General features: G+C 34.9%; 1 protein-coding gene and 1 pseudogene across 6 annotated transcripts; one reads left to right on the plus strand and one right to left on the minus strand.

Moving 5' to 3' along the window:
* Window positions 1-1,798: 1,798 nt before the first annotated feature.
* Window positions 1,799-26,844, minus strand: LOC125677565 (uncharacterized). Of its 6 annotated transcripts, none has more exons than XM_056158950.1 (9): window positions 25,866-26,844; window positions 24,410-24,510; window positions 4,459-4,550; window positions 4,037-4,250; window positions 3,810-3,917; window positions 3,115-3,334; window positions 2,876-2,982; window positions 2,738-2,770; window positions 1,799-2,625 (listed from the first exon to the last, which is right to left on the minus strand). In XM_056158950.1, exons 3-9 carry the CDS (start codon window positions 4,516-4,518, stop codon window positions 2,513-2,515), a joined length of 855 nt encoding a protein of 284 aa, XP_056014925.1. In that variant the 5' UTR covers window positions 4,519-4,550; window positions 24,410-24,510; window positions 25,866-26,844; the 3' UTR covers window positions 1,799-2,512. The 6 variants fall into 6 exon arrangements, with proteins under 6 accessions (XP_056014925.1, XP_056014926.1, XP_056014927.1 ...); XM_056158951.1 differs by lacking the exon at window positions 25,866-26,844 and adding an exon at window positions 25,378-25,856; XM_056158952.1 differs by lacking the exon at window positions 25,866-26,844 and adding an exon at window positions 25,204-25,856.
* On the plus strand, window positions 12,451-16,865 carry LOC130053646 (uncharacterized; annotated as a pseudogene).
* Window positions 26,845-27,254: the final 410 nt, after the last annotated feature.

A 27,254-nucleotide genomic window follows, 5' to 3' on the forward strand; every position in this document is an offset into this window, starting at 1 on the left:
GTAGAGGACAAAATCCCCTGATCCCTCCGAAATACTTATTTTGCGAGTACTAATGCACATTAAGTTGTAGATAGAGGGATATTTATATTGGGTAACATCAGATAATATTATTCAGCATCCACAGTGTCTCTTACCATAATAAATAGATATTAAAAAGACATACGACATAATCTTTTTATGCATGATTCCATTCCCATGCTCGAAAACTTCTTATCTCAATATTTAATATATGATTGAATGGTTCTAATACTTTAATCGTAAAATTGATTCTTGAAATCCAGTATTATTTTATTTTTTACCCATTTTATGGCAAACATTGCTTCTGATTTATTCCGTGTTTTAATATAGATGATCGAACATGATATCAGGTACATGTATCATGAATTGAGTCGATATTACATGAGTCACCATTGTCTTGGACTTGTCGGGTAATTCCCTTGCACCCAGTTGGCTTAAATAAAGACAGCACATAAAATGCGACTAAAATGACCAACAACAAAAAAAACAGTATACATGGATCAAATTTCGAACAGAAGATTCACTGTACTGGTTTCGTTTTCTGTCTCCTTGAATCTTTTTTAATAAGCAGCACGCAATTGAAAGTTGTTTTTCATAGGATTGTATAATGATTTGAAGCGGGAAATTATTCATTCTGTAGATTTGCTTTTATTTGAAATCATTCATTTGGGTTTTATAGAAACAAATGCATGAGATTCAATCACACAATTGGAAGAATATCAATGTGATTTCATTCGTATTGTAGATTGAATATTTTAATATCTTCATTCACAATGCAGATGTGTGGATCAAATAGAAATGCCGCGCCGTTTATTGAAATTTTTTAGGGTTTTTCTTTTCAGTTTTATTTGCATGTACACTGTAATATTTGAATTATCAAACATCAAATGGAATCATGTCAAGTACTTCAAATCACTGTGTCTTACAATGTTATGTGTAAAGCAGCTAAAGAAATTTAGGCACCCTCTCATTGAATGTATTGATTCATAGATCATATTGCTTCACAGATGCATGTAATATTTTGTAAGCGTCTTCTCTTTCTTCAAACGAAAGTTTAACCTAATAATGCAGGTTGCAATTCTAAAGAATTCGGGTGATGATAACTTCGTCGCTAGGGTATTTTCCTGACTGCTAGTCGCATATATCACACTAAACTACAATTATAAAAGATCGTAAACATCTATATTCAAATCATATTCGATGAATAGTATGTGTGCGGGAGGGGGTGTTGGCTCTGCTCATAGGAATGTTCTCTTTGCCCATAATTCCTTGGGATTTTGGAACGATCTTTCAATCCAGTGATACAATAAGATATTAAAATGTGAAAAGTAAGAATTGTTTGTTTATTTTGAAAGTACAAAACTTGGCATAGTAAGGATTTATATCATTGAAAGATATTTTATAGACGGCCAAAACTGAGCATTCATGAAGCATATACGGGTCACGGTAGCTCAGTTGTAGAGCCTTCACTTCGTATCCGGGAGGATGTGAGTTAGATCAAATTCAATCTCTATACAAAATATAGTTACAAATGTATCAGGAATTTAGATGACTTCAAATTCTATATGATCACTCAACAAGAAAGTACAGGTCAATGAGAACATCTGAATCAATTCTGAACAACATTGCCTTCATAGGAACCATGTATGCAACATTCCGCATTCTAGAATACCCAAGTGTTAAGAATTGAACATGCTCGAAAAGAAATTCGCCAGATTTATGCTATCTCAAAAACTGCATGATTTGATCGCACAATATCAAAGACATGTGCAAAACATAATTTCAATTTCCGTTTCATTTATTGTACCGGTAACAACATTTGTCACTGGTATATTGGTTCACGTTAAAGAGCAAAATAAATGAACATAGTAATAAAATAGATAATTGGAAACAGGTAAAGACTAAAACTGCAATGACATGAAATATAGCTGCTATCAGTCAAATTCTCAACTTGCCATTGATACACTATCACTATCACTCATTAAAAACTACAACTAAAATGAGTCAGGCAATATCTAGCATAACTCAGTCAATCTTTATCTAACGTCACTCAGGCAATCTCTAACATCACTCAGTCAATCTCTATCTAATATCACTCAGTCAATCTCTAACATCACTCAGTCAATCATTAACCTCAGTCACTAAACCTATCTAACATTAATGTGACATCAGTTAGTCAATCCAAAACTCATATTTGTCAATATGGCCAATCTCGAATTAATTAGTCAATCGGACCCTATCAAGTTTGATATTTTAAAGTATTTTAATGTCATTAGTCAGTCAATTTCAATAAGTCGATTTCCAGTCAGTATTGTATTGCTCATCCTCAATGTGGTGCACGATCTTTCAATTTCTTCTTCATTGTCGATTTCAATCTGCCATTAATCAGTCAATCTCAGTTTGCCATTAGTCAATCAATTTTAAGCTGCCATTAATCAGTTAATTTTGATATCCCATTATTCAGTCAACATACGCATCCTTTACTATCATCATCTCAAACTACTCGTATATCTACTGCCAATGGATGTTCTTCCGTGAACCCCACGTCTTCAACTTTCTCTCCATTGTCTTCGTCATTGGTGTCAGTCTGCCGTGGTGTCTTTGATTCTGAAGGTACAAATAGCACAAGTTACAGTCTGTAATATATTATAAAATTTGAACTCGAACAGAAACATGTCTTGATAAAGGAAAACAGGAAATATGGATCAGGTAGACTTACCGTATTTTGTCTTAAACAGGGATGAAAAAATACCTGAAATTGTTCAATAACACTAGTTGTATTCATTATACCTTGACCAACACAAGCATTCTACACTGATAATGAATTAAGATGAAGGCACATATAATTTATTACTACCTTTCAAGGAACAAAAGTGTCGATCTTTACAAACTCTGCATACAAGGAATATCAGACAAAAGATGAAAACTGCTATTGCTAAGGGTATGATCACAACAAGAAGAACCCTGTAAACATAAAATATCACAATTCATAGCAATATCAAAGATGATGAATAAAGATATGTCCAAAAATGATAAATATGTCATGTGCGTGTTGCATGTTCTTTTTCTATAATACCTTAAACAAAAAATAATTACGTATTTTCGGAGGTTGCCTCCTGCTTTTGATTTTCTGCGTTCGTATGGTTAATGTTATGGGCGAGCTGTGACTCTAACGTCGGCACTGCCTGGATGTGGACAAGCAATGTTGACGATGTTGTAGATTTACCCTCATTTGTCGTATATATGCAGGACGACGTGATGATATTAGGTTTAACTGTCTTTCGACGTTGATAAGCTTGGCTATAACATTCTGAATCTGTAAGTATTAGAGGGTCATAACTTGCTACAAAAAACAAACTTTGCATTTGTTGAAAGCACAGGTCACTGTAGTTCAGGGAAAGAGCGTTCGCATCGTAACTAGAAGGTCGTGAGATCGAGCCCCACTCATGCCATGGTCGCATCGCTTCAACACCACGATTTAAGGATATGTAGCGATTCTGCCTTCGCCAAACGCTCAACATTTAGAAGTGAGAATCATAGGTCTATCAGATATAGCATTAACTACGAAAGTCCCTTGTCGTGACAGACATTGGCACGTCAAAAGTACCCTTTCTTTTAAGCACTACGCATATGTGTAAATTTGTGTTACTTCATCTACAAATGGTGATGTCTCAATATGAGTGAAAAAAGAGACGGGCGTAAAAACAAAGAAACAACAAAGAGAAATACATTGGGCCAATCTTTTAAAATGATACTTAATTTTAAAATGTAAACGTGGTTTTTGTACGTACATTTGTAACTCTCATTTGATAGATAAACATCAGGACACGTAGCACACTTTGCATCCCTATTCCGCTGGATTCTACGTCCACCAAAACTGTATTCTGCACACACTTTTCCTGTTGGAAAATATCGTTTCAGATTTACTTTTCCAGTTATAATCTTCATGAAATTCCAAAGATGACAAGACGAAATGAAGACAAACAATGGAAATATTTTCTTGGAACACTTTTCATACCTACAATATTGATCACTTTTGAACAGACTTCTATTGTTTCATTCTGCCATGCATTAGTCACACAGTGGTACTCGAATGACCCACAGTTGTTTTTGATGTGACTACAAGCTTTCTTTGATGCCGCAGTCGCCCACTCTGCAGATGTTTTGGGACAACCTTGGACAATCTCTGCTGTTAAGTTGGACTCTATACATTCCTCTCCTATTGCATATTTCTTAAAATATTCCAACACTTTAATATCAATTACTACCACAAGTTTCAGCAGCAGTAGCATCATCATTCCATCACTGTCATCATCATCGTTGCCATTAATAATATTTTATTACAGTGGGTTAAAGTTTATCAATTAATGCACATAAAATGGTAATTGGATAATATGGTATTTCGTAGTTATAGCAAACTATAAAACTTATGAATCTTACTTTAACATCTAAAAGGCATACACTGGCAACGATCATCATTGTGAGAAATTGCAAAATCATATTTATTGAAGTCTGGACCTTCTAAATAAATTCTGGAAAGTAAAAATTCATTAGTACTATGGTTATATGTCATTTCTGTTTGTTCAAAAGCAAATCCCTTGAAGTATGATTAAAGGTATAGTTGTGATAAGCGCGAGAGTCAATAGATACTTACACTTAAAGTGATATTGGGATGCTTCCAACATCAAAATTGCAAGTGTGTTGCTTTCAAGTTGTTTAGATTTAATATGAAGTCTGCATAGATTATGTCAACGTTTATTATAGTTAGTTATGCATATGCAATTAGAATTCAGGTAAACGATCTTTTTTTCGTTTTATGAGTCATGGGAATCCCCATTCGACTCCAGATCAATTGCTATAGCTTTATATATAAAGTGTGTTGTCAATAGGCCAAATGATAAACGCTAGTTATGCTTATAAAACTTAACATCCCTGTAAGAATTCGTCAAAATATCATCATTCAGTATTCGGTGGTTTTTGTACTACGTCCCGGATGAGTATTTTCATATGATTTTAAATAGTACAGTTCTCCAACCGTGACAATATGTCTCGCCGTGCAATTATATCGCCAGTAGAACGGTCAGGTCTAGTACAGACAGCCCACTATTTTTGCAAAGAGTAATAATCGAACGTGTCCCGGTAGCACAGAGGGGACGATCTTGCTTCTCATCGCTGCGACCTGGGTTCGATCCCCGTAATCGGTAATAATGAAATAAGCCTACATTATATATATGTGTGTGTGTGTGTGTGTGTGTGTGTGTGTGTGTGTGTGTGTGTGTGTGTGTGTGTACATTTAATTGCTGTTATAAAATTTAGAAATTCATTTCAAAATTAAGGATTATCTCCCTCATGCATAGCTCTTATCCTTAGACGAATTTGGCTCCACTGTTTTGGCACGCTGTTTTTGACTATACAGTACACGACACGAGTTTTATGCGTGTTCCACGCAACGCGGTGGAACAAATTTGCCCCAAACACGGTGGACCTTTAAAATTATCGGCACCTTTGAAGTCCTATTTTTTTCGCGCGAGCTAGACATTGAAGTCCACGGAGGATCTCCGTGGATGCCACCGCGCATCTCCGTGGATGTCACCTGTACCTCCGTCGATGCCAAAGTGTACCTCCGTGTGATAAAACAAAGAAATAATTTCCGAAATGATTCACCCAAAAAACCTTTTCGCTTGGCCAGCATGCATACCCCCACCCCATTAATTATTTAAAAATTAGCTATTAATCATTAAATTCTTGTAATTGTTGTTTAATGATACGTTGGTGTTTTCGGTACATATCCGTATGTAGACTTCCCTGTAGACGTTCACACCTTTTTATGAAACGCCCAAATTCTCGACATCCTGTATATAAACGCCTGTGTTATTCCTACCACTCGTCGGTACATTGTTTCACGGCACGTGCAGCACAATTTCACCAAATAAAAGAAGGGTCATGAACAACGACAATCACATGCCAGTAATTTCAATTTGATAAATAACATGTGTACCATAAGCAATGGTTTATTTTTTAACGTAAGGTTTTTATTGTAATTAGGAATAGGTGATTAAGGTCAGCTATATACATGTACATGTTTACATTGGAGATGAATTTCATTGTGTACTCAACTGTGAAGCAATGTGAGCAAAGAATCAAATTTTTATCACCTAAACAAATAAATATTAAAAATATCTTTACTTTTAAACAAACCTTTAGAAAACTCCGTACTTTCATTAAGAAAATAATAAAATAAAATGTGCTACCCTACCTAGAATGCCCATACTTCACATTAATAATAACACGTTTTTTTTTTCAACTTGATAAATACTTTATTATACGCATGTATTATTTACTAAATGTATATATAACAGCTTTTTGTCTTTATATTTTTGTATACCATTGCATAATGGTTATGCGATCCAGTAAATTGAATTGAGTACATGTAGTCTTGAAATATCACGAAGTATAGAGTTGACAACGATTGAAATAAAAATGCAGACGTTTTCTCGTTTATTCAGTGACTCACAAACTTGCGCGTCTTCTAAATGAAAGTTGTAAAACAAAAGTACTAGGTTTTGGTCAGTTATAACATAATACGGGGTAAAATTCATCTCCGCTAGCAATGGGTTTTGGGTCAACTGTGCCTTCGTGGACGAATAATCTTGGCTAGCGAAGATGGGGGGAAAATGCCTAGATAGTCCGTTTGCATTAACATGCATTATGAAGGTGAAATCGAAGAATTATCCAGTAAATCCAATGATGTTGCAGTATATATAGCATGTATTTATTTTATTTTTGATTGAGAGGGAGATAAACAGCTAAGCACGTAACATCGTTTTAGAAGGGGGGGGGGGGGGACTCATTCATTAGTCCTAACCCGGACCAGCCGAAAAATTTAACATGTTAAGAAAACAATATAGGAAATAAAAAAAAAATATCAGAATGAAAGGGGATGGATAATTAATCAGAAAAAAAATTGTACTTTCAAGATTTATACTGAACGTATTAAACTTCCCGTATCTGCATACATTCATGAATATTATAATCAATGATTACCAATGCTCTCTCTCTCTCTCTCTCTCTCTCTCTCTCTCTCTCGCTTTCATTATCTAATGCATCTAAAGATTAAATTAAAGATTTTAATAATCGATAGCGTATATGAATAAAAGCAAATAATCGTGAAGTCATTTCTGTTTATATTAATATTAGTCTTTTTTTCATGAACTAGTTGCATTTGACACCGAGGATTTACATCCTTAAATATTGATTACAAGCACGTAGAATCGGAGAGGGTGTAATTTGAAAGCTTGAAAGTTAAGGATTTAGCCTTGTAGCTTGTAGCGACCTACCCACTGCACGATTTAAGAGGGGGAATTGAGACAGTTTCAGACTACTCCCCCCCACCCCACCCCCCTCCCCCCATGTACACAATTTAAGGTTTTCGTAATCGGACAATTTAAACACCATTTTTATTGTTATTTTATTGCTTGTCAAGAATTTTACACAACTTAACCGGCAACATACCCCTTCTGATACATTGAAAAATATAAGTAATGTTAGCACGGGGCTCTATAAAGTTCAATCTGCAGTTTGGTCGTACTTCGTCATTCAATAACTTACTCAAAATAAAAAAAAATGTTTGTCGGGTTAGCGGTACTATGATGTATGACTATAACAATGACCTGTGTATAACTTGTACATTCCATGCAAATTCGAAGGGGTTTTCGCCTCAGTAGAACAATGGGGGTCAGCTAATCCGTGTATTTGAAATCAACAGAAGTGCTTAGCTTCTTGCGGAAAGTGTGAAATATATTGGGTCGGCGCAAGATACCCGAGATCTTAGACTTGATATCGCGCCGACCCAATATATTTCACACTTTTCATAAGAAGTCAAAACCCAAACTAGCTGACCGTAATTTAGTTATACTGTGAGAAAGACCCTAGGAATTTGCATGGTATATACTTATTATACAAAAATCATTGCATTATCCAGACACTCCCGATGAACATTTTTCTTTTATGAAAACCTCTATCAAAGTACATTGAACATAAGTCTCGGTCAAATGTAATTAACTCGGGATTTTAAAAATAAATCATTCGATGGTTTGTATTTTTGCTTCTATTAATTATGTAATAAATTAATTACAATTTGTTAATCATCAACAATGCTCTAATTTCTATATTGGATCAAGTTATATTTGTCAAGATGCATATTAACACAATATGATGGAAGTAACTATGTTTAATTTGTCAGAGAGAGAGAGAGAGAGAGCACATCGGTAATTATTAAATATTCCTATCACATGTTGTACATGTATGTTTTTCATTTACTGAATATACTAATTCGCATTCAAAACAGGAATTGCCTGCAAGTACGCATTATTTAAACATAGAATTTAAGAATATTTCAATGAAGAAAGAAGACTAAAAGAAAAAAATTCAAAACCAGGTTTTCTTAAAAACATAATATATAGTGTTTGGTATCGTTGGAATTGGCTCAAAATGCTGAAAAACAATATAAGTATCAGGGGGGGGGGGAATATTGACATTTTTTTCTTTTCTTAAAATTCCACCCTTATCTTGATTATTTGGCCTGCGGCACATTTTCACATCTCACGCAAGGTGCCCGTGGCCAGAACAAAGCTCTTAGCAGCTGTGTGTATTCGCAAATAACACACACCGTGGAACACGGAGGACACGGTGTATCTCCGTGGATTTTCCATCGTGGTCTTTCCACGGTGGGGTGTATAAAACTCGTGTCGTGTACTGTATTTAGCTCTAAAACTTCATTGTTATTTCGGATTTCAAACATTTCGGTTGAGCATCACTGAAGAGACATTATTTGTCGAAATGCGCATCTGGTGCATCAAAATTGGTACCGTATAACTTTTACATATATATATATATATATATATATATATATATATATATCTGCAGTAGCCCTTGCTTCTCGTAAGGGCCAAATAAATGGGGCGATAAATATTAATCCCTGCTCAAAGACCATAAGCGCTGAGGATAGACCAAAATTTTATAGGCCTTCACCAGCAATTATTACATCTCCATATGACTAAAAAATTCTCGAGCGAGGTGTTTAACAATATACATCCAACAAACCGAATAAACATTTATTTCTTTATTTGACATGACGTGGCAAAGATCATCTGAACACCAAGGGTGAACTCATACCATAAGCCTTGTATATCGTGAGTTGGACTCAAAGGATTAGAAAAATATACGAGTACATCTGCACTATCTGTCTGCATTCTTATAATCCACATCCTGTATATTTATCGTATGATGAAGGTCATTAACTTCATACTTAATATTGTTAAAATACTTGTTTAGATATAATCAAAGGTATGTAATGTCTTGCAAACAATTAGATTCATTGCTTGTGTTGTGAGCTACGAAATTAGAATCCTTTGAAATATGTACGTCTTTAAGGATACATCAACCATACTCAGAGTACATGTAGTTTGCATTTTTGACAAAACAAATCGTCTGGTTAACTGCACAAAGCTTTTGGAATAGGGGAACGGCATACTAATTACATGTAATATGAAACTGGTAGGTTGTATCTGGATATGAGATTATTATAACGATGACGTGTTTTGCGAAATGCCGACTTGTAATTATACAATTGTATGTAAAATTTATAAAACTCAACTGTATGAAAAACGGGATGATTTCAGCTTCTCCATCGTCAATTTCCCATGTTTATGTAGCAATATTCTATTATCACCTGCATATGGTCTTTATATATCTCAATATCTCTCAACTGATTCGATACGCAAGATTTTGTTCTTCGTACAGTCAGTTTTTAAATCGAGGCAAGCTACTGACAAACAAGTTGATGTTACAGGAGTTTCAACAGTCTGGATTGAAGTCAGCATTTCAAAAATTCTATGGTCGTTATAACGATCTAGTTCGTCAATGTAAGGTGAAGATAACGAACAGTGATCAATCTCATAACTCCTACAAGCAATACAAAATAGATAGTTGGGCAAACACGGACCCCTGGACACACCATAGGTTGGATCAGGTGTCTAGGAGGAATAAGCATCCCCTGTTGACCGGTCACACCCGCCGTGAGCCCTATATCCTGATCAGGTAAACGGAGTTATCCGCAGTCAAAATCAGTGTGCCAAGAACGGCTTAACAATCGGTATGAAACACGTCAGACAGCATTTGACCCAATAATAAGCCTCAGTACAGTGTACCTGCGTAGTTTGGATTATGTGTCCCTGTTGACTCCTATGCAGTCTTTGTGAAGTTCTAAACCGGCTACGCAAGTGCTACAGCCTCATGGATATATTCTGACCTGGCATTGCAATTTTCAGTTGGTCAGTTTGATGGTGGTTAGCAGTTGTTCACGTTTGAGACGTCTATAGTAATGCTTTCTTCGACATTCGGAATTATTGCTATAGCATTTTGGGTGCTTACAACCAAGATGAATTATAATGCCCTGTTGCATGCATCGTTAGGCAACCTAGGCATCCTATACGCAAAATGCGAAACAACGTGGGATTTTGAAATTGTTCTTACTATATATCAAAAATATAACAAACAGATCTAAAAAGGTCTGGAATAATGTGACGTGTATCTGTGACGTTCTAATTGGGGTATATATTGCTGTCTCGCGGACACGAAAACACGTACTGGGACCTACATTTTCTTGTCTTTATTATATCACACCATAGTGATTCTTTAACGTGCTGCTAAGTTCTGTATGCATAGTGCTGCTGAGAATGCTTGAATAACAGATTGCTGGTTACCTGTCCTGGATAGGATAGCTAAGACCTGTCAGAACCAGCTTAAAGAATCATTCATATGTTATTATATTAATGTCATTATATACGCCTTGAAATAATGTAAGTACGACAGGTACTTTGAGACCGAACCTGTAGACGTTTCGTTGAAGAATCGTAGACACGATAAAACTCGAAATTTTCTATACGACACAAAGGCTACAAATTAAAAAGCTTTTACATTTAGTTGTTTTATTCCCTTACACAATTCAAGGAAGAGAATGAAATGGAGAACGACGATTAAGGTGAAATATGATCACATGATTATCTGTTTCATGTCTTAAACCCTGTTTAAGAACGTGTTCAACTACATATACACTCTGAATGTTCAGTCCACTAAACTTCTATAAATTAGAGTTATCTTTCTTTGAAAACTACAGGAGACTGTATATATCATTGTCTATAGATAAGTCGCTAAATGTTGATACAAGTAGCTCAACCTGTTGACGTCAAAATACGGAAAGGTAAGTTATGGAGGTTGCATTTTGCAGTGCAAATACTAATTCAAAACGGGATACATATATACTGACGGACTTTTGAAATACAACACCTATCTATTCAAAATATCAAAAAATGAAGGTTTTTGTTTTGGATGTTATTGCATAACTCCCCTGATATGGGTTTGGTGTTTGAAATCCACTAATTGTGTTTATATGGAGCGGAGCGGATCATAAACCCTTGATTAGGGAAGATGCATTAATACATGTACTAACATGACCTTGCTGTTCTACAGGAAAAAATAGATAGATTTGTTCTATCTAAACTGATAGACTTTATGAAGCGCAGCACCTATTTTTTTCTGAATGTGAAATACTAATGATATTTTTTTCAAACTTATTTCCAAATTCCTCACCATACGTTGCCCAGTTATTTCAAATCCACTACCTGTGTTATTCATTATAATTGCTTACATGATGTGGGTAGCATTGTACAATATTTTCCAGACGCTACTGAAAAGCTGTGAAAATATGAAAGGGTGAAACAACTCAGTCGGTCGGAAAATCACTTACAACTAATTTAGAACGTTAAACAATGTCGCGTTTAAGCAATACATTGCAAAATCAGGCATTGAGTATGGTGTAATCAGGCGTCTGTCAGCGGGAAGTAGCTAGACGCTTCAATGTTCGTCCTTGCAAACCAAGTCGATTGATACGCCAAACAGTCCATAACTGATCACCCAAGACTTGGTTAATCATTTTTGACAGCACAACGTCAGCAGGCGTTCATACTGAAACGCTACTTACGGAATATGTTTACGGCTACCGCGATGACGGCGAGTCAAACAGTTGAATGTTATGGTAGGGCAATTCACCATATAATAGTTACTCGAACATTGAAACATTATGGGATTTTCAGCAGAAGACTTTGCAAATATTTACAATTTAAACTCAATCATCGGCGTCTCAGAGTACAGTGAGCCCGACAGCGGTCAAATCAACTTCAAAATAAAGTACGGGTCATGTTTTCTGGCAAATTAACGTAGTTCCACAGTCACAATACGTCACGAAGATCGAGGCCGAGATCGTATTACGTCACAATGGTTGGGATTTGTAATCGCGACCGTTTTCGGTTTTAATTTTTCAGTGTGAGTATCACATCCGGTGATTTAATGGCGCGCTAAACATGGGCGTCCACAATGACTAGAGATGGAAAAGGGAGATTTTTAAAACCATTGAGTCAGAAACAAAGAGAAGGATTGGCGAGAGGAAGAGAGATAAGCAAGACATGTAAGAGTGCCATTAACAATGAGACATCCGAGGAGCCAGTCAGTGGAATTGACCACAACTATTTCCAGGGTGTTGACGATAAATTTCATGTCGCCAGAGAAGAAATTGTATTATCACAAGAAGAGAAGACGGACCAATGGCGCGTTGATTTGGGGGTTATTGCAGACGGGCTGAAGAGTTGTCAATTGTGCAGCCAACCACTTCACTTGTCTGATTGTGTGCGTGAGAAACAATTCGGGCTAGCTCACGTTTTGATTGTTAAATGCAAATTTTCCGACTGTGGTCTCCTTAATGAAGTACCAACTGGCAGAAAACACAAAACAACAAGTGGTGGATATGCATGGGATGCAAATACCAAACTAGCAGCAGGAAATGTAATTTATACAAATTCATATATTTCAAGTTTGATGATATGTCATACGGTGCGACCATTGGGGCAAAAGCTAATATTATAATATTATTCTACAACTCTAATCTATTCACCTGTCAAATGTTGCATTTGCATTCTACTTATTATATAGCATTACAACTTTCAGTAAACATTTTAAAATTCACTTCTTTAAAAAAAAATGTTGATTTCATAATTATAATTTTAACAAAGATTTATCCAACTATATTGGATTGAATTTAGGAGTGAAGGTAACCTGCAGTCAGCCAGTTTTGACGGAGCATGGCAGAAGCGGGGCACAGGGCGAGCATACAATAGCCTCACAAGTAAATTTGTTTGAGCTAATGCTTCATAATTTTGATACCGGTAGTTGAATTCTAATTTTGAGCAACTAAATGCAGTTTGATACCATTCAAAAACTCTTTAACATTAGGATGACAAAATGGTTGAAAACACTTGTACCATATCTCAAATATACCAGATATGTGACATACACATATTTACATATAATTATGAAAGTCAAGATAGATTTTATTTTATTCAATTTAGGCCATGCATCCTTATTTGGGGAGAAAACTATGAAAATCATAGGATATTCAGTCATGGCTAAGAAATGCAGAATTTGTGCTGCAGCCAAAATCAAAGCAGTTCCTCCAAGAAAACACAAATGCAGTGTTAACTGGACAGGTTCTGCCAAAGCAATGGAGCCTGCAATGGCCTGCCAAATGCTGAAGAAGGTTGAAGATGAAGGCGAAAAGGTACTGATATATTTAATTATACGCTCCTAAACAAAGGCTTAGGTATATGTATGGATTTTTATGTCTGTTTGTCCAGTTCACATTCATGTCCAGTCCATAACTTTTCATGAATGATAAATCAAAAGCTCAGTAATGGTATGATAGTTTCTGATCACCTCAAAGATGTATCATTAACCTTGTTGAAGAGCATTTGACCAAGATCAAACTCACTTTGATACATCTACTATATTGTTGTATAGATTGAAACATAATGACAAATTTTCATTTTCAGGTGACAACTCTAATTATGGATAATGATTCCACAACTCTTGCAAGGGTCAAAGCATCAGTTAATCCAAATATATCCAAGGAATCGGACAACAACCATACAAAAAAGGGATTTACTGGTAGCTTGGTTGAACTAAGCAACCAATACAAGGTGTTACGAAATGTCAAGGTCAGAGGACATATCGAGCGGTGTTTCATGTACTGTGTCCATCAGAATAAAAGCAAAGAAAAACAGCTCCAAGATGATTTAAAAAATATTGTTCCACACTTATATGGTAAGGGAATAATGCAATAAGAGTAAAGGATTTCATATATGAGTGTATTCGTTTTAGCTCACCTGAGCTTTTTCAAGTGAGTTTTATTGATCGCTTGTCGTCTGTCTGTCTGTAAACTTTTTACATTTTCAACTTCTTTTCCAGAACCGCTGGTCCAACCAAACTTGGTCGAAAACATCCTTGGGTGAGGGACTTTCAAGTTTGTTCAAGTGAAGGACCATGTCCCCTTCAAAGGGGAGATAATGACAAAAATGCAAAAATAGGTTGGGTTCATTTAAAAACTTTCTTCTCAAGAACCACTGGGCCAGAAGAGCAGAAATTTACATGAAAGTTTCCTGACATGTGGAGATTCACGTTTTTTAAAATAATGGACCCCGGAGTTAGGATGGGCCCACAATAGGGATCAAAGTTTTAAATGCGAATAAATAGGAATAATCTTTAGATATGAGCCAAGGTGATTCAGGTGGGCGATGTGGTCATGGGCCTCTTGTTGAAAATTTTCAGACAGCTTATGCAAATAATGCAATAAATGCGTAACATTTTACATACATTTGTAGGTGAGCATCATGGCTGTGGTTCTTGGTGCAAAAGTGAAAAGACAAACTACAAACCCAAAAACCTACCATATGGAAAGCCGCTGTCATGTCCATTGCTACGTAAAGCACTAGAAGACCTTTTCGAGAAGTATGTCAACAAAGCTAGTGAAATGTGCAATTTAGGATCCACTCAGCTGAACGAAAATTTCAACCAAATGGTGTCTAGTAAAGCACCAAAAAGATTTTAAGTATGATCAATGTTTTGTACATTTGATTTATATATATTTTGACAATCTATGTACATATTTAAAAAAAAATCCATGTTATACATATATTGATGGAATTCAATACAGGTATTATGGAGGCTCTGAAAGCCTGCATTCCCGTGTATCGGCAACTGTATGACAAAAGAATGATGGTTTTAGCTATGTATCAGAGGTAGAAAACATGTTGAGAATTATGATATTTCAGGGTTCTATGAAGAGTTATTGTTTGCAGATCATTTTGTTTACAAAATATTATTTACTAACAAAACATTATTTACAAACAGTGTTCTTTCTTACAGTGTTCTCAATTTGTTTCACATTTTTTGTTGAGCTGTCATATTGTAAGAAACCATGCACTCCTATAAACTATAATACATATACATCTAAACCTTAATATCAATTAAATCTTGTCCCAGTCAAATAATGATTTACTGTATGTCACACAGATGTTTATTTTAGTAAATGATTGTAAAGTTATGTTTCCAATATTGCTATGAAAAATTTATATTAAAATTATTTTTTATAGCTCAATAAGAAGTTGACACTGTCACCAGGACATTTAACTCTTAAGCACACAGTCCGCCTGGCCAACAAGCTGAAGAAGAAGCGTTTCTTACAGTGTCAGCGTGGTGTCAAAAGGAGACGCTTGGAACTCAAAGCTCAAAGATTATCAAAGGATGCTTCACAATCAGTCCTGGAAGGTATGCAAAACCAGAGGGATCCTTACAAAATTTATATTTCCTGATATGCAAAACTAATACTGTGTACCGTATTTGTTTGCTTAATATCACTAGGATTTATGTGATATATCTGTCAATTTTATAGGTGCTACCTACAGCTCAAAAATAGGTTTTGAAGATGAGGATGTTGACCCGCAGGATATTGATTTAAATCCCTTGAATGCTTCCCCAAAGAGCAGTTTTCTGCTGTATTTTGACCTAGAAACAACAGGACTTCGTAAGTGAATGTATTTTGAATGGGGAAAATAATACAGCAAATATTTTATGGCATGTGAGATAGTGAAAGGTACATGCGGAAATTAGGTGTATAATTTGATATTTCTATTGCAGAAAGGACATCTGATATCCTTCAGATAGCCGCAGTATGTGATAACCAATCACTCAACATCTACATGACTCCAAACCAAACAATTACAGAGGGAGCATCAAGAGCTACAGGTTTGACATACGAGGGTGGCATTTTGAAACATCATGGACAGCCTCTGAATGCAGAATTACCTGCTAAGGGTCTAGAGCACTTTGTTGATTTTGTCAGGTCATCTTCCAAACCTTTTTGTGATTGGACATAACATCCAAACCTTTGATATTCCTGTTTTGATGTTTCATTTACAAAAATGTAATCTGGTACATATTTTTGAAGAAAGTGTGTCTGGTTTTATAGACACATATAAACTGTCCAAAAAAGTGTTTGACAAGGCCACAGTTGGCAACTACAAACAGGAAAATCTAGTGAAGTGTTTACTAGGTGTAGAATATGAAGCTCACAATGCTTTATCTGATGTGACCAGTTTAAGAAAACTCTATGAGAAGTTGTCAAAGAATTGTAATTCTTCAGATGTATTTACTTTGTCCTACTACAATCTCAAAGCTTCACTTGAGCCTCTTGTACAAAAGAAGGTCATTTCTTCTCTTATATCTAAGAGACTCATCAATTGCTCTCTAAGTTTAAACAGATTAAACTTATTCATAAGAGAGACCCACAGAATGGAATACAAAATGTTTTCAGTGAGCCAATGTCTGTTTTTAAAACCCCACGAATTTCAAAATCCAAAAATTTTATTAACAAAGTTGTTGAGTTTATGAATACATGTTGAATTTTTGTTGAGTTAATGAATACATGTTGAATCTATGTGTGTGTATATATATATACATATATTTTTAATGGCATGGTCATTGTATATGTATGCAACTATATATGATTACTGTTACTTTGTAATGGAGTTCAATTGATCACAATGTTTCATTTTGTGGAATGTAATGTGTTCATACATGTATGTAGAGCACTTCACCTAGTACATTGTATATTTATGGCTCCCCTCTTTTAAGCGGAGACATTGTTTTTGTACTTTCTGTCCGTCCGTCCGTCTGTCTGTCACAAAGTCTTGTGAACACTTCTCCTCCTATATGACTTATCGGATAGACTTGAAACTGTGTACATATAACAATGCTTCATTGCAATTTGTAGATGTGCATATTGTAAGGAGAGGAGGATTCAATTATTTTTAGCTTGTGAACACTTCTATGTGGCTTATCAGAGTTCATAGTGTATGTTCCTTCTCGTGCTTTTTCCTCCATATATGCAGTACATTAAGGGGAGGAGGTTTCATTCGGAGCACCCCAAATTTTGGGAGGGTGGGGAGACATTTTGTTTCTTCATAAAAACAATATCTAGTTAATATGCAGGTACTTGTATATTTTGAATCTGAAATCTTTTCATTTTTTAGAAGACTTCAACTCATTTTTAAAAATTATATTCACTCTGCATTATTACCAGCATATGTTCAACATCTGATGTACATTAGTGTAAACTGTCATGTTTTTGGCTTTTCATGGTTAGTTTTTTTTTAAAGTACATGAATTACCATGTTGATAAGGAATTATTATCTGTGTCTTTTCATGAAATTACATAAAATTTTAATCCATGAGTGATTTTGAATGGCTCAACTGTATGGTGCCAGGCTTCGGTTTTTTTTTCCAATGGGGGTATGCATACTCTGGAAGCTATAAATTTGAAATTATTAAGGAAAGGTATGTATTTTTTTTCATAAATCACTATAATAGATGTACATTTACTAATATAAACAGAAAAAATGATATGTAAACCATGCTATAAGGAAAATGTGCCCGCATTTGTGCGTTTTCTAACATTTTGGAGAATAACGCTCATTCAATAATTTTGAACATATTATTCTAAAACTTGATGAACATATTGAAAATGACATGTGTTTTAGTTATTGCCATGTTTCCTGATAAATAAATGCAATTTAAAAACCATTTTGTTGGTTTTATTTCAAAATAACAACAAAAAACCGTTTCCAATGAATTTCATAAAAATCGACATAGGGGTACATGACTTCAATAGTGTCTGTAATGAAAATTAATATGGAAATCCTTAACTCTTTTGCTTCTTTTCATTACTCTGAATGTTAATTTATTGATTCCAAACAAAAAAATGCTACCTAAACCACAAAAATCCAGGACTAAGGACCCACCTTAAGATTCAGCATCAGTGATTCAGATGACAAAATACCAGTTTACCCATGCGTGGATGAACGCTAGCATAAGCAATTGCGTGTTTGAAAGAGATACATTGGGCGGAGGTAGAGGCATGGTTTAAGGAGTGATTAACACAAATTTCGTTCCCAATTAGTCATTTTGAACAGAAACTTAACTTCTCAGCGTAATATAGACGACTTTCTGCAGTCTTTGTTAGCACCATTGATACAGTATCATAGACAAGGCAACAGATTAGTTTAAGCAGGACGATGTGTGCGCACACACAGATAGATTGGCACGAAATTTTCGCCAACAAAATGACATTAATACCCTTTATTTGTCCGCCATGTTCCCAGACCTTAAACTGATTGACCAAGTTTGGGACAAGCCTGGTAGACGTGTACGCAGCCGCCAGTCTCAGAATCCACAAGAACTAGGAAGGACGCTGTTGAAAGAATGGTAAAATATTTCTCAAAGAACCAGTCGTACTATTTGTCAATTAACAGAACGTCGCCCATGCACCGTCATAAACGCTAATGGTGGGCATATCCGGTATAAGTGAACTAAACCAGAAGTTTTGCTCACCCCTATCGCCTTTGACCTCATTTTAGCCTCTTAAGGAATAGCAATGACGTTATCAATTGATGGAGATCAGACTTTATTTATTAAAGATGATGTACCAGAAATATATGTTTCAAATAAATGGAATGAAAAGTAAGACAAAATACTACCCATTATCACGCCTCAGACAAAATTGTTGAAATGTAATTGGTCAGATCTTGGTCACATGACGCCGTGAAAAAAAAGTATCATGCGAGAAAAATCCGCATTGAGCAAGTAATTTATTGTCTGATTCGACTTGCAGCCGTGACAAAATTGGCGAAATGACAAGTTGTATGATATAGACCCCAACATATACAGTTAGATGTCTTCGACGTGATAAATGCCTTACACAGTTAGTTAGTGACCTGATACGGACAAATACAAATATACGGGTTTTCTTTTCACACCATGTATTTCTCCGTATTAGGTCAATAACTAACTGTGTAAATAATAGTAGTGTTGCTTTTTTTTTAAAGTCACTCGGTATAGAGTGACTGTCAATTTCCTATTTTTCTTCCTGGTGTTTTTAACAGGGGTCATAAATCATAGATATATTTTGATCTTCTTATCGACCCTGCTAAGTTTCCATGGAGATATGTTTAGTCTAATTGTGTTGACAAATATGCACGTCGTTCGATAATCTTCTTCTATGTAAATTCCCTACTAACCTACTAAACTTGTATTGCATTCTAATGATTAACATTGCATTCACATTTCATTGAAGGAAGAATGTATACATACTTGTGCCTAAAGCATGCAAAATTCTAATCAATTCTTTAAGCTATGATTTATAGTCGTTAATATTTCTAATCCTACATTGCAACATACTGATTTTACCTGTCATGGAATTCTGACCCACACCACTTCCCATCCACGGCGCGGATAAGAAATAATGTGTATTTTGATAAACTAAATATTTAATGAACATTGTACATAATTCAGAATTTTATCTGGTGCAAACACGCTGTTGCTCTTACGAAGAATTCATAAAACATAAACATACTGTACGATTTTAACTCTAAAAAGTATTATAGTTTCTGATATACTGTAGAGTCTATACTTTATTAATAACATAGTATCGAAGGATTTCATACTATCTGATTGGCAGAGATCTCGGGATCATAGAGTATTTTATCATATATCTAGTACCGGAATATTTAAATTGATAAATGTAACCAAAAATCAGGTTTCTTTTCTTCTTTTTTCTGAGAATTCTAAACGTACAATTCCTGGGCCATTAATGAACGCATTTTTTCCCTCATAAAATAATGGGATCCACACCAACTCGTTCCGATTATAAATTCATGTTATTGCATTCTAGATGTAAACAAAGATGACGGACTATATATCTTCTGTAAATCTATGGTAGTCGGTTTCGATTGTCTATCTACTACGTAAAACAATTCTAATAGTTTGACCCTGATCTACTATTAAGTACCACTAAATATCATTATTCACAATTTGAAACATTTGACTTAACACTGATCGATGCAACTGGATGAACTTTAAAAACATACGCAATCGACATTGCACACATTCGTATTGATCATTGCCACCAATGGTTTAGTTCACAAGTTGTGCTACTTATTAGCTGACCTGTTTTATATTTTCATTTTCATTCGACAAAATTAATTCAGAAATTCCTACATTACAAGAATAATTGTATTGTTGTGTCTTTCAACTCGACATTTAAATATATAAACTTTCCACATTGATGTAGCGCTATTCCATTTTCACCTGAATATGGTGTTTGTGCTCTCTCTCTCTCTCTCTCTCTCTCTCTCTCTCTCTCTCTCTCTCTCTCTCTCTCTCACGGTTCATTCAATACACAAGATCATGTTCTGTGAATGATCAAGTTTTAAATCGGGACAGGCTACTGACAAACAAGTTGATGTTAAGGATGTTTCAACGGTTTCGTTTTAAAGTTGACATTTCGCAAATCCTATGGTGGTTATAACGATCTACTTTTTCAATACAACCTATCATTGGGTCAAATGCTGTCTGACGTGTTTCATCGCAGTTATTAAGCCGTTTTTATCATACTGAATTTGACTACGGATTAATGTTTGTCTGATCAAGATATAGGACTCCCGGTGGGTGTGACCGGTCGACAGGAGATGCTTGCTCATCCAAGGTACCTGATTCCACCTCTGGTATATCCAGGGGTCAGTGTATTCTGTATTCAGTATTCCTTATATGAATTTTGAGATTTTCACTGTTCGTTATCCTCACCTTTTCATGTTCAGCAAAAACTCACACATCAAAGCAGTATCTTCTTTTGGCCAGTATCAAGCAAGTTCTCCAGTGGATATTTAGGTCCACTTCCCATCACAAAAGTTGGAAACGGGTACATATTAATGATTATAGATCAGTTTTCAAAATGGCTTGAATTCCTCCCTCTTCCAAACCAAAATGCAGAAACTGTATCGCAAACACTCATTGATGAATTCATCATTAGATTTGATTCTGTTTTTAAATGCGTACAAATCAAGAGAGAAATATGGATGGTAGTCTTATGAGACATCCATGTAAGCTATCAGATACATGCATTGCGAATGCACACACCAACTACAGCATGCCATTAGGTCTGATGTGTCTCATTTAACATATATTGTCTCGGTGAAATTACGCGATTTTGATTGGCTGAAAAATCCGTTTGATTTCTGCATCAACGAAAACCTACGGGTCACATACCACCATGGAAATTGGACGGGCAACTTTCTACGGATACACCCATTTACTAGATCACGATGGAGGACTCACAGCGGGTGTCACTGGTTAACATGGAATTGCTCTTCTTGGGCATCTGGCTCCATCTCTGGTATGATTTTCTATTTTTTCAACTCTTATTTTAATATACAAATCACAGATTAAGATTAAAGATTCCAGAAAAAACTACACATGCAAAGGGTATCATGAAAAAAAAACAGATATAAAGGATATGCATCAATATAGGATTACACCAGTCTCTTTTAAATTCAGCATTTCGCTAATATAATTATATGGTCGTTATAATAATCGTATTTGCAAATACAACCATCCATTAATTCGAATGCTGTCTTACAGGTTCCATACCAATTGTTAGACCGTTCTTTGCAAACTGAATATTTACCACTTACAGTAAGTCAGTGGTCACAGTTCTTCGAAAACGGGAAATCGTGAGTTTGATTCCAGTTTGTGCCATGGCTGCATCAAACTTAAGATTTAAACATAGGTTGTGATTTCTCCTTCTCCAAACTCTACCTAATCGAGATGTAGGGCTCATGGCGGGTATGACCAGTCAACAGAGGATGCTTGCTTCTATTTGGCATCTTATCACATCGCCTTTGCCTTGCTCTTCATTTCCTATTCTTTATAGGATTTATGAGATTGGTCACTTTTCGTTATCATCACCATTTGCATCTAGAGACCATACATAGATTGATTGAATATTGTTTTCACGTCCTTCTTGAGAATATGTCAATCATATGGAAACGCCACCACTGCCGGTAGACCATACAAAAAACTACCATTTCGAATACTCCAATTCGGTCTTTTTAAATACTCCAAATCGGTCCTATTTCTGTCAATAATTTCAAACTTTATTTGCATGAATTTGTTCTTAAAGAGGTTCGCACCTGACATTTGGAGTAATGACAATTTTTGGGGAAGTGTATTTTCTACATTGAAGGAGAATTAGGAAATTAAAAAGAAAATCTGGGATCGCAACGCTTGTTATTGAGCTATAGTGTTCTAAACATGACCTTTTTGCACTTAAAATTTCTTCAATTAAACTTGATTTTTCTGTTAGTGTCAACACAACATAAGCAACACAAATCAATCATTACATAAAATAGATACATAACCATGTCCTCTAACACTACAGATGAAAAAAAAAATTAATAATAGTAAAGGAAATAAATAATGACTTTTTTGTACTTGATATACGAAAAACTTCATGATCTCAAAATTGAGAGTTTAAAAGGACATATTAGGAGTAATGTCAATTTCTAAAATTTTACATAATTTTCTAGTTCTGGTCTTCCAATTTAAAATGCAATTTAAAAAAGTGGGGGTTGGAGATCAAATTTTTGAATTATTGGCGAAAATACTGAATTTTACACAAAATTTCGAGTAAATTAATTAAACCTTTTTAAAGAATCGGTGTACTGTTTGGAAAAATATATCAACCAAGTTAATAAATCACAACATTTTAACTAGTTCCAAGTCTCAACTACCTGTATCATAAATTTTAAAACTGATATACACGTATAGGTTTACGAAAATAGACGATATATGGGATGAAACAGAAACTGTAATATCATGCAGAATTAGAACTTTTTGATTAGTGAATCCTTCCGCCACAAAATATAGTCCCTGTCAAACCCTTTCAAAATTTGAATTGACACAAAAATGTTCACCTGGATAGGGTTCAGCAATACATGTCTAATATATTTGCACCAATGGGATCAGTATTGAACCAGTGAATACTTAATTGTAGCATCCTGCGAAGTTGTACTCAAAAGCTCAGGTGTTAACTTCCTTAAAGTAATTTCAAAGTAATGACATCAGATTTTGCAAAATCAATGATTTATTTAGATTTATGCATGATAGGAACATAAATTTTGTTGGAGTCTTTTCCTACAGTTATTGTAAAAAAAATCTTGTTAAAAATAAAATATTTCAAAAGTCTAAGTTATAGATGAATAATCAATGATACGTTTCAAAATATTGAATTCAAGGGCAATAACTCTGTTTCTATTGATTTCTTTATCAAGTCTATGATGCGATAGATTTCATTTCCTTTATTTTTTACAGACATTTTGTATATTTTGTAAAGATACAGTTTCATGTTATTGTTATGAATGCTACTATTTCGTCATAACCAGTTTGTATGGAATTTTAATAACGCTGTTTAAGGAAAATTGCAATTTTCTGACGGTGATATATGATTCTGTTTATGTACGTCTCACATATGAAAAGGTGTTATGACCTGTGTATTTTATTTGATAATTGATTAGTTTTAAGTCTAATGAATGGAAATAAATACACATTTTAAACTTGTATCAGATAAAACTACGAGTATGGAGTTACCTTAAATACGTCAACGAACTATTTTCAGACCTTTGGCAGTGAATATTGTATTTGCGATGTCTGACCTCACAAATTGCAAATTACCAAAAATGCTATTTTTTAGCACCTGTATGGTGAAATATGACATAAACAACTCATTTTAAAAAGAATGTAGCGTCACTTACAAATATTTATTCAAGCTGTATAGCACATGTATCTAAGTGCAGGATTTTTAAATAAGCTTGGCATGTGTGCTTGTGTGATACAATTCGAATGACGCATTTAGTTTACATAAAGTCCACTAGTGAATAGTGTACGAGTAGGTCTCCTTGTCGTACATTCTGTTCTTTCCCATTGCATCCTCATCTGTTTTAGATGTTCAATACAGTCTTACAAAGCGTTCTGTGCTACTAGCTTTTGAACTAGGTCTCTAAAGGCGTGTTCGATAGCGCCATCTCTGCTCTCTTTCACCGATTTGCCTACTTACCCGGTGGATTTATCCACATACCGTCCTTTATACTTTCACTGAAAAAGACTGAAGTGACCCTTAAAGGACCAAGAGACCATCTTTCCATTTCCACGATCAATCTATGATAAATAAGTAACATGCCACAAAGTTAGATTTCCTAAGGAAAAATACAACAAGATTCCATACACTTTCTTCTTATAATTTCGAAATGCTTTCTATCATAAATTCTAAAGATGTAACATTTAAAGGGACTGGTTCACGATTTTTGATAAAATAATTTTTCATTTTTGATGTTAAACTTTACACTTTCTTCTCGTAATTTGGAAATGCTCTTTTATCTTATAGTATATGTAAAAAATAACAGTTGATATACTTTTAGTATGTCGATGTATATCAATGCTTTTCGTCGGCTCGGAAATTGGCATGGAGAAGTCATTAATGCGGGAGGAAGCCTCCGTAACCGAATGAAACCCATGTAAAATGTCAAATAAAATTTCAGAATATTACAACCTTGCTAATGAATAGAGTTTTGAAAAAAAAATATTTTGCGATCTTCATTAAACTAAAAGAATTTTTGGGTTTTTTTTGGTTTTTGTTTTTTTTGTTGTTGTTGTTGTTGTTGTTGCTTTGGGGGAGGAGGGAGGTTCCGTTTTCTATCTAAACTAAAAGTTAATTACATTGGTAGAGGTTATGTCGGGTGCGCAGATAGAGGGACACCAAGATTCGGACACACACAACTCTTAAGCTTGAAGGTACACCCTTCTCGTTGCAAAACACAAAGTATTAACCCCTAACCCATTGGTGTAACTCACTTGAAAAAAGATCTAGATCCTTGCATGTACATGCATGTGTGGCTGTGATATCCCTAACGATAGCACTGTCATCTTATTAGTACTATATCTTCTCTGAGGTGATAAATGATTGTTCTACAATCAGAGACCAGAAGGGCGAACGAGATTAATGTAACCACTATAAACACTACTCACCTCTCCTGAGCTTGACGTTCCAATCCCAGCGAGCAGAAGTTTCAACAGTATGAATCCATAAATGAGATTTTTGTTAACTACGTTACAACGTAGTTTGGGGAGACACATGTATATATATATATATATATATATATATATATATATATAAACACTAAAGTTCCAACAACACCCGATACCTCAAAGTGTCGGATCCACAACTTGGATACAAGGTCAAATACAATATATATATATATATATCCCGTTAGAAAAATAATACTTGGGAAGTTGCGTGGTCTGAACGAATATTTGGTGAAATTTCCATTTGATGTAAATTGATATCAGTACAGTTGATTTAAATTAGATAAAAATATCTAATGATCGTTTAGTTTTCCATAGATTAAATATCGGCATATACATATTAAAAGACACAAGCATACTATCTTTGGGGAATAATTTCATTTTTCGTATATAATTTTCTACAGGTATAAGTGTACTGTTAAAATACATACCATCAATCTTTGTCGAAACTGATTGTAAATATTTGTGTCTAGAGGTTTTTAAATACGATACTTTCAGTTTCGTTATAAACTATGTATTTTCCGAGTGGAAATGTCTAAGAATAACAAAATTAAGCTTGGCTAATCGGATTTGAAATATCGAAACTTCATAGATAGAAAAAAGCGGCTGGAAACTCAATTGCGTTTCCTATAAATATATGTTCAAAACAATCTAACAACAATCAGACCACAGCGGGGTTTTTCCATCTCGGATTCAGAATGAATTGTATGTCTGAAGTCTCTTGACAGTCCACCCTGGCCAACAAGAATCGTAACATAAACAAATCTAAAACTCCAATACATACAAATACCTGTAAACTCATTTGACAATGATAACATTTAGTTTATATGTATGTACATGTATTTAATGTCAAGATGAAAGCGATGCACTTTTTGGTGTAGAAAACAATTACATACAATCAGAGTAAGTTTATTACCAGCAAAATATCCATACTGATTGATTGATTCAATATTGTTTAACCTCCCTCTCGAAAATATCTCACTCATATGGCGACGTCACCACTGCCGGTGAAGGGCTGTAAAATTTAGGCCTATGCTCGGCGCTTATGGCCTTTGAGCAGGGAGGGATCTTTATCGTGCCACACCTGTGTGACACGGGACCTCGGTTTTTGCGGTCTCATCCAAAGGACTGCCCTATTTAGTCACCTTCTACGACAAGCAAGGAGTACTGAGGACCTATTCTAACCCGGATCCACACGGGACTATCCATACTGTATAGGAGATACTGTATAGGAGATTAATTTCAAGAGTTAAAAATTTCGGTTTCAATTTCTCTCTTTTGACACGATCGCAGGTTGTTAAAACTTCGGATTTGTAAAAATGATAATCGTCACCTCCCACTAACGTAATGTGTAACAGGAACAAAGATTTGATACAAATTATCATATGGTGATTTGAATTCAAGGAAAACGTGGCACTTTCAATAATTTAAAAACAAATATATAAGATTACATCCAGCTTCTGTATATTTAAGAACCCCGCAAGTTGCAAGAACTTATGTTTAACCCTTTTGTATGATATGTACTTATAAAAAATAAAATATGTTCAAATCATTGTGCATATCTTGATATATTTTCTCGTAGCCTGAATAATAAATAAAACGTCGATCTTTTCTTTTAAATATAATATATTCACTTGAATTCATAGATCTATTTAAACCGTTAAAATAGTGCATATTTTCACTGTGTGTAATTTCCCCCTGTATAACATTAATCTATGATAGATTTGTGACATACACGTGGTGACGACTTGATATCAATCAGAATATGTAGTTTAGTAATGCTAGTGGTAAGACGAAGAGCATTCCGTGCGCACAATGTG

This window comes from Ostrea edulis, chromosome 3 (genome assembly GCF_947568905.1).
Source record: "Ostrea edulis chromosome 3, xbOstEdul1.1, whole genome shotgun sequence".
Taxonomy (NCBI): domain Eukaryota; kingdom Metazoa; phylum Mollusca; class Bivalvia; order Ostreida; family Ostreidae; genus Ostrea; species Ostrea edulis.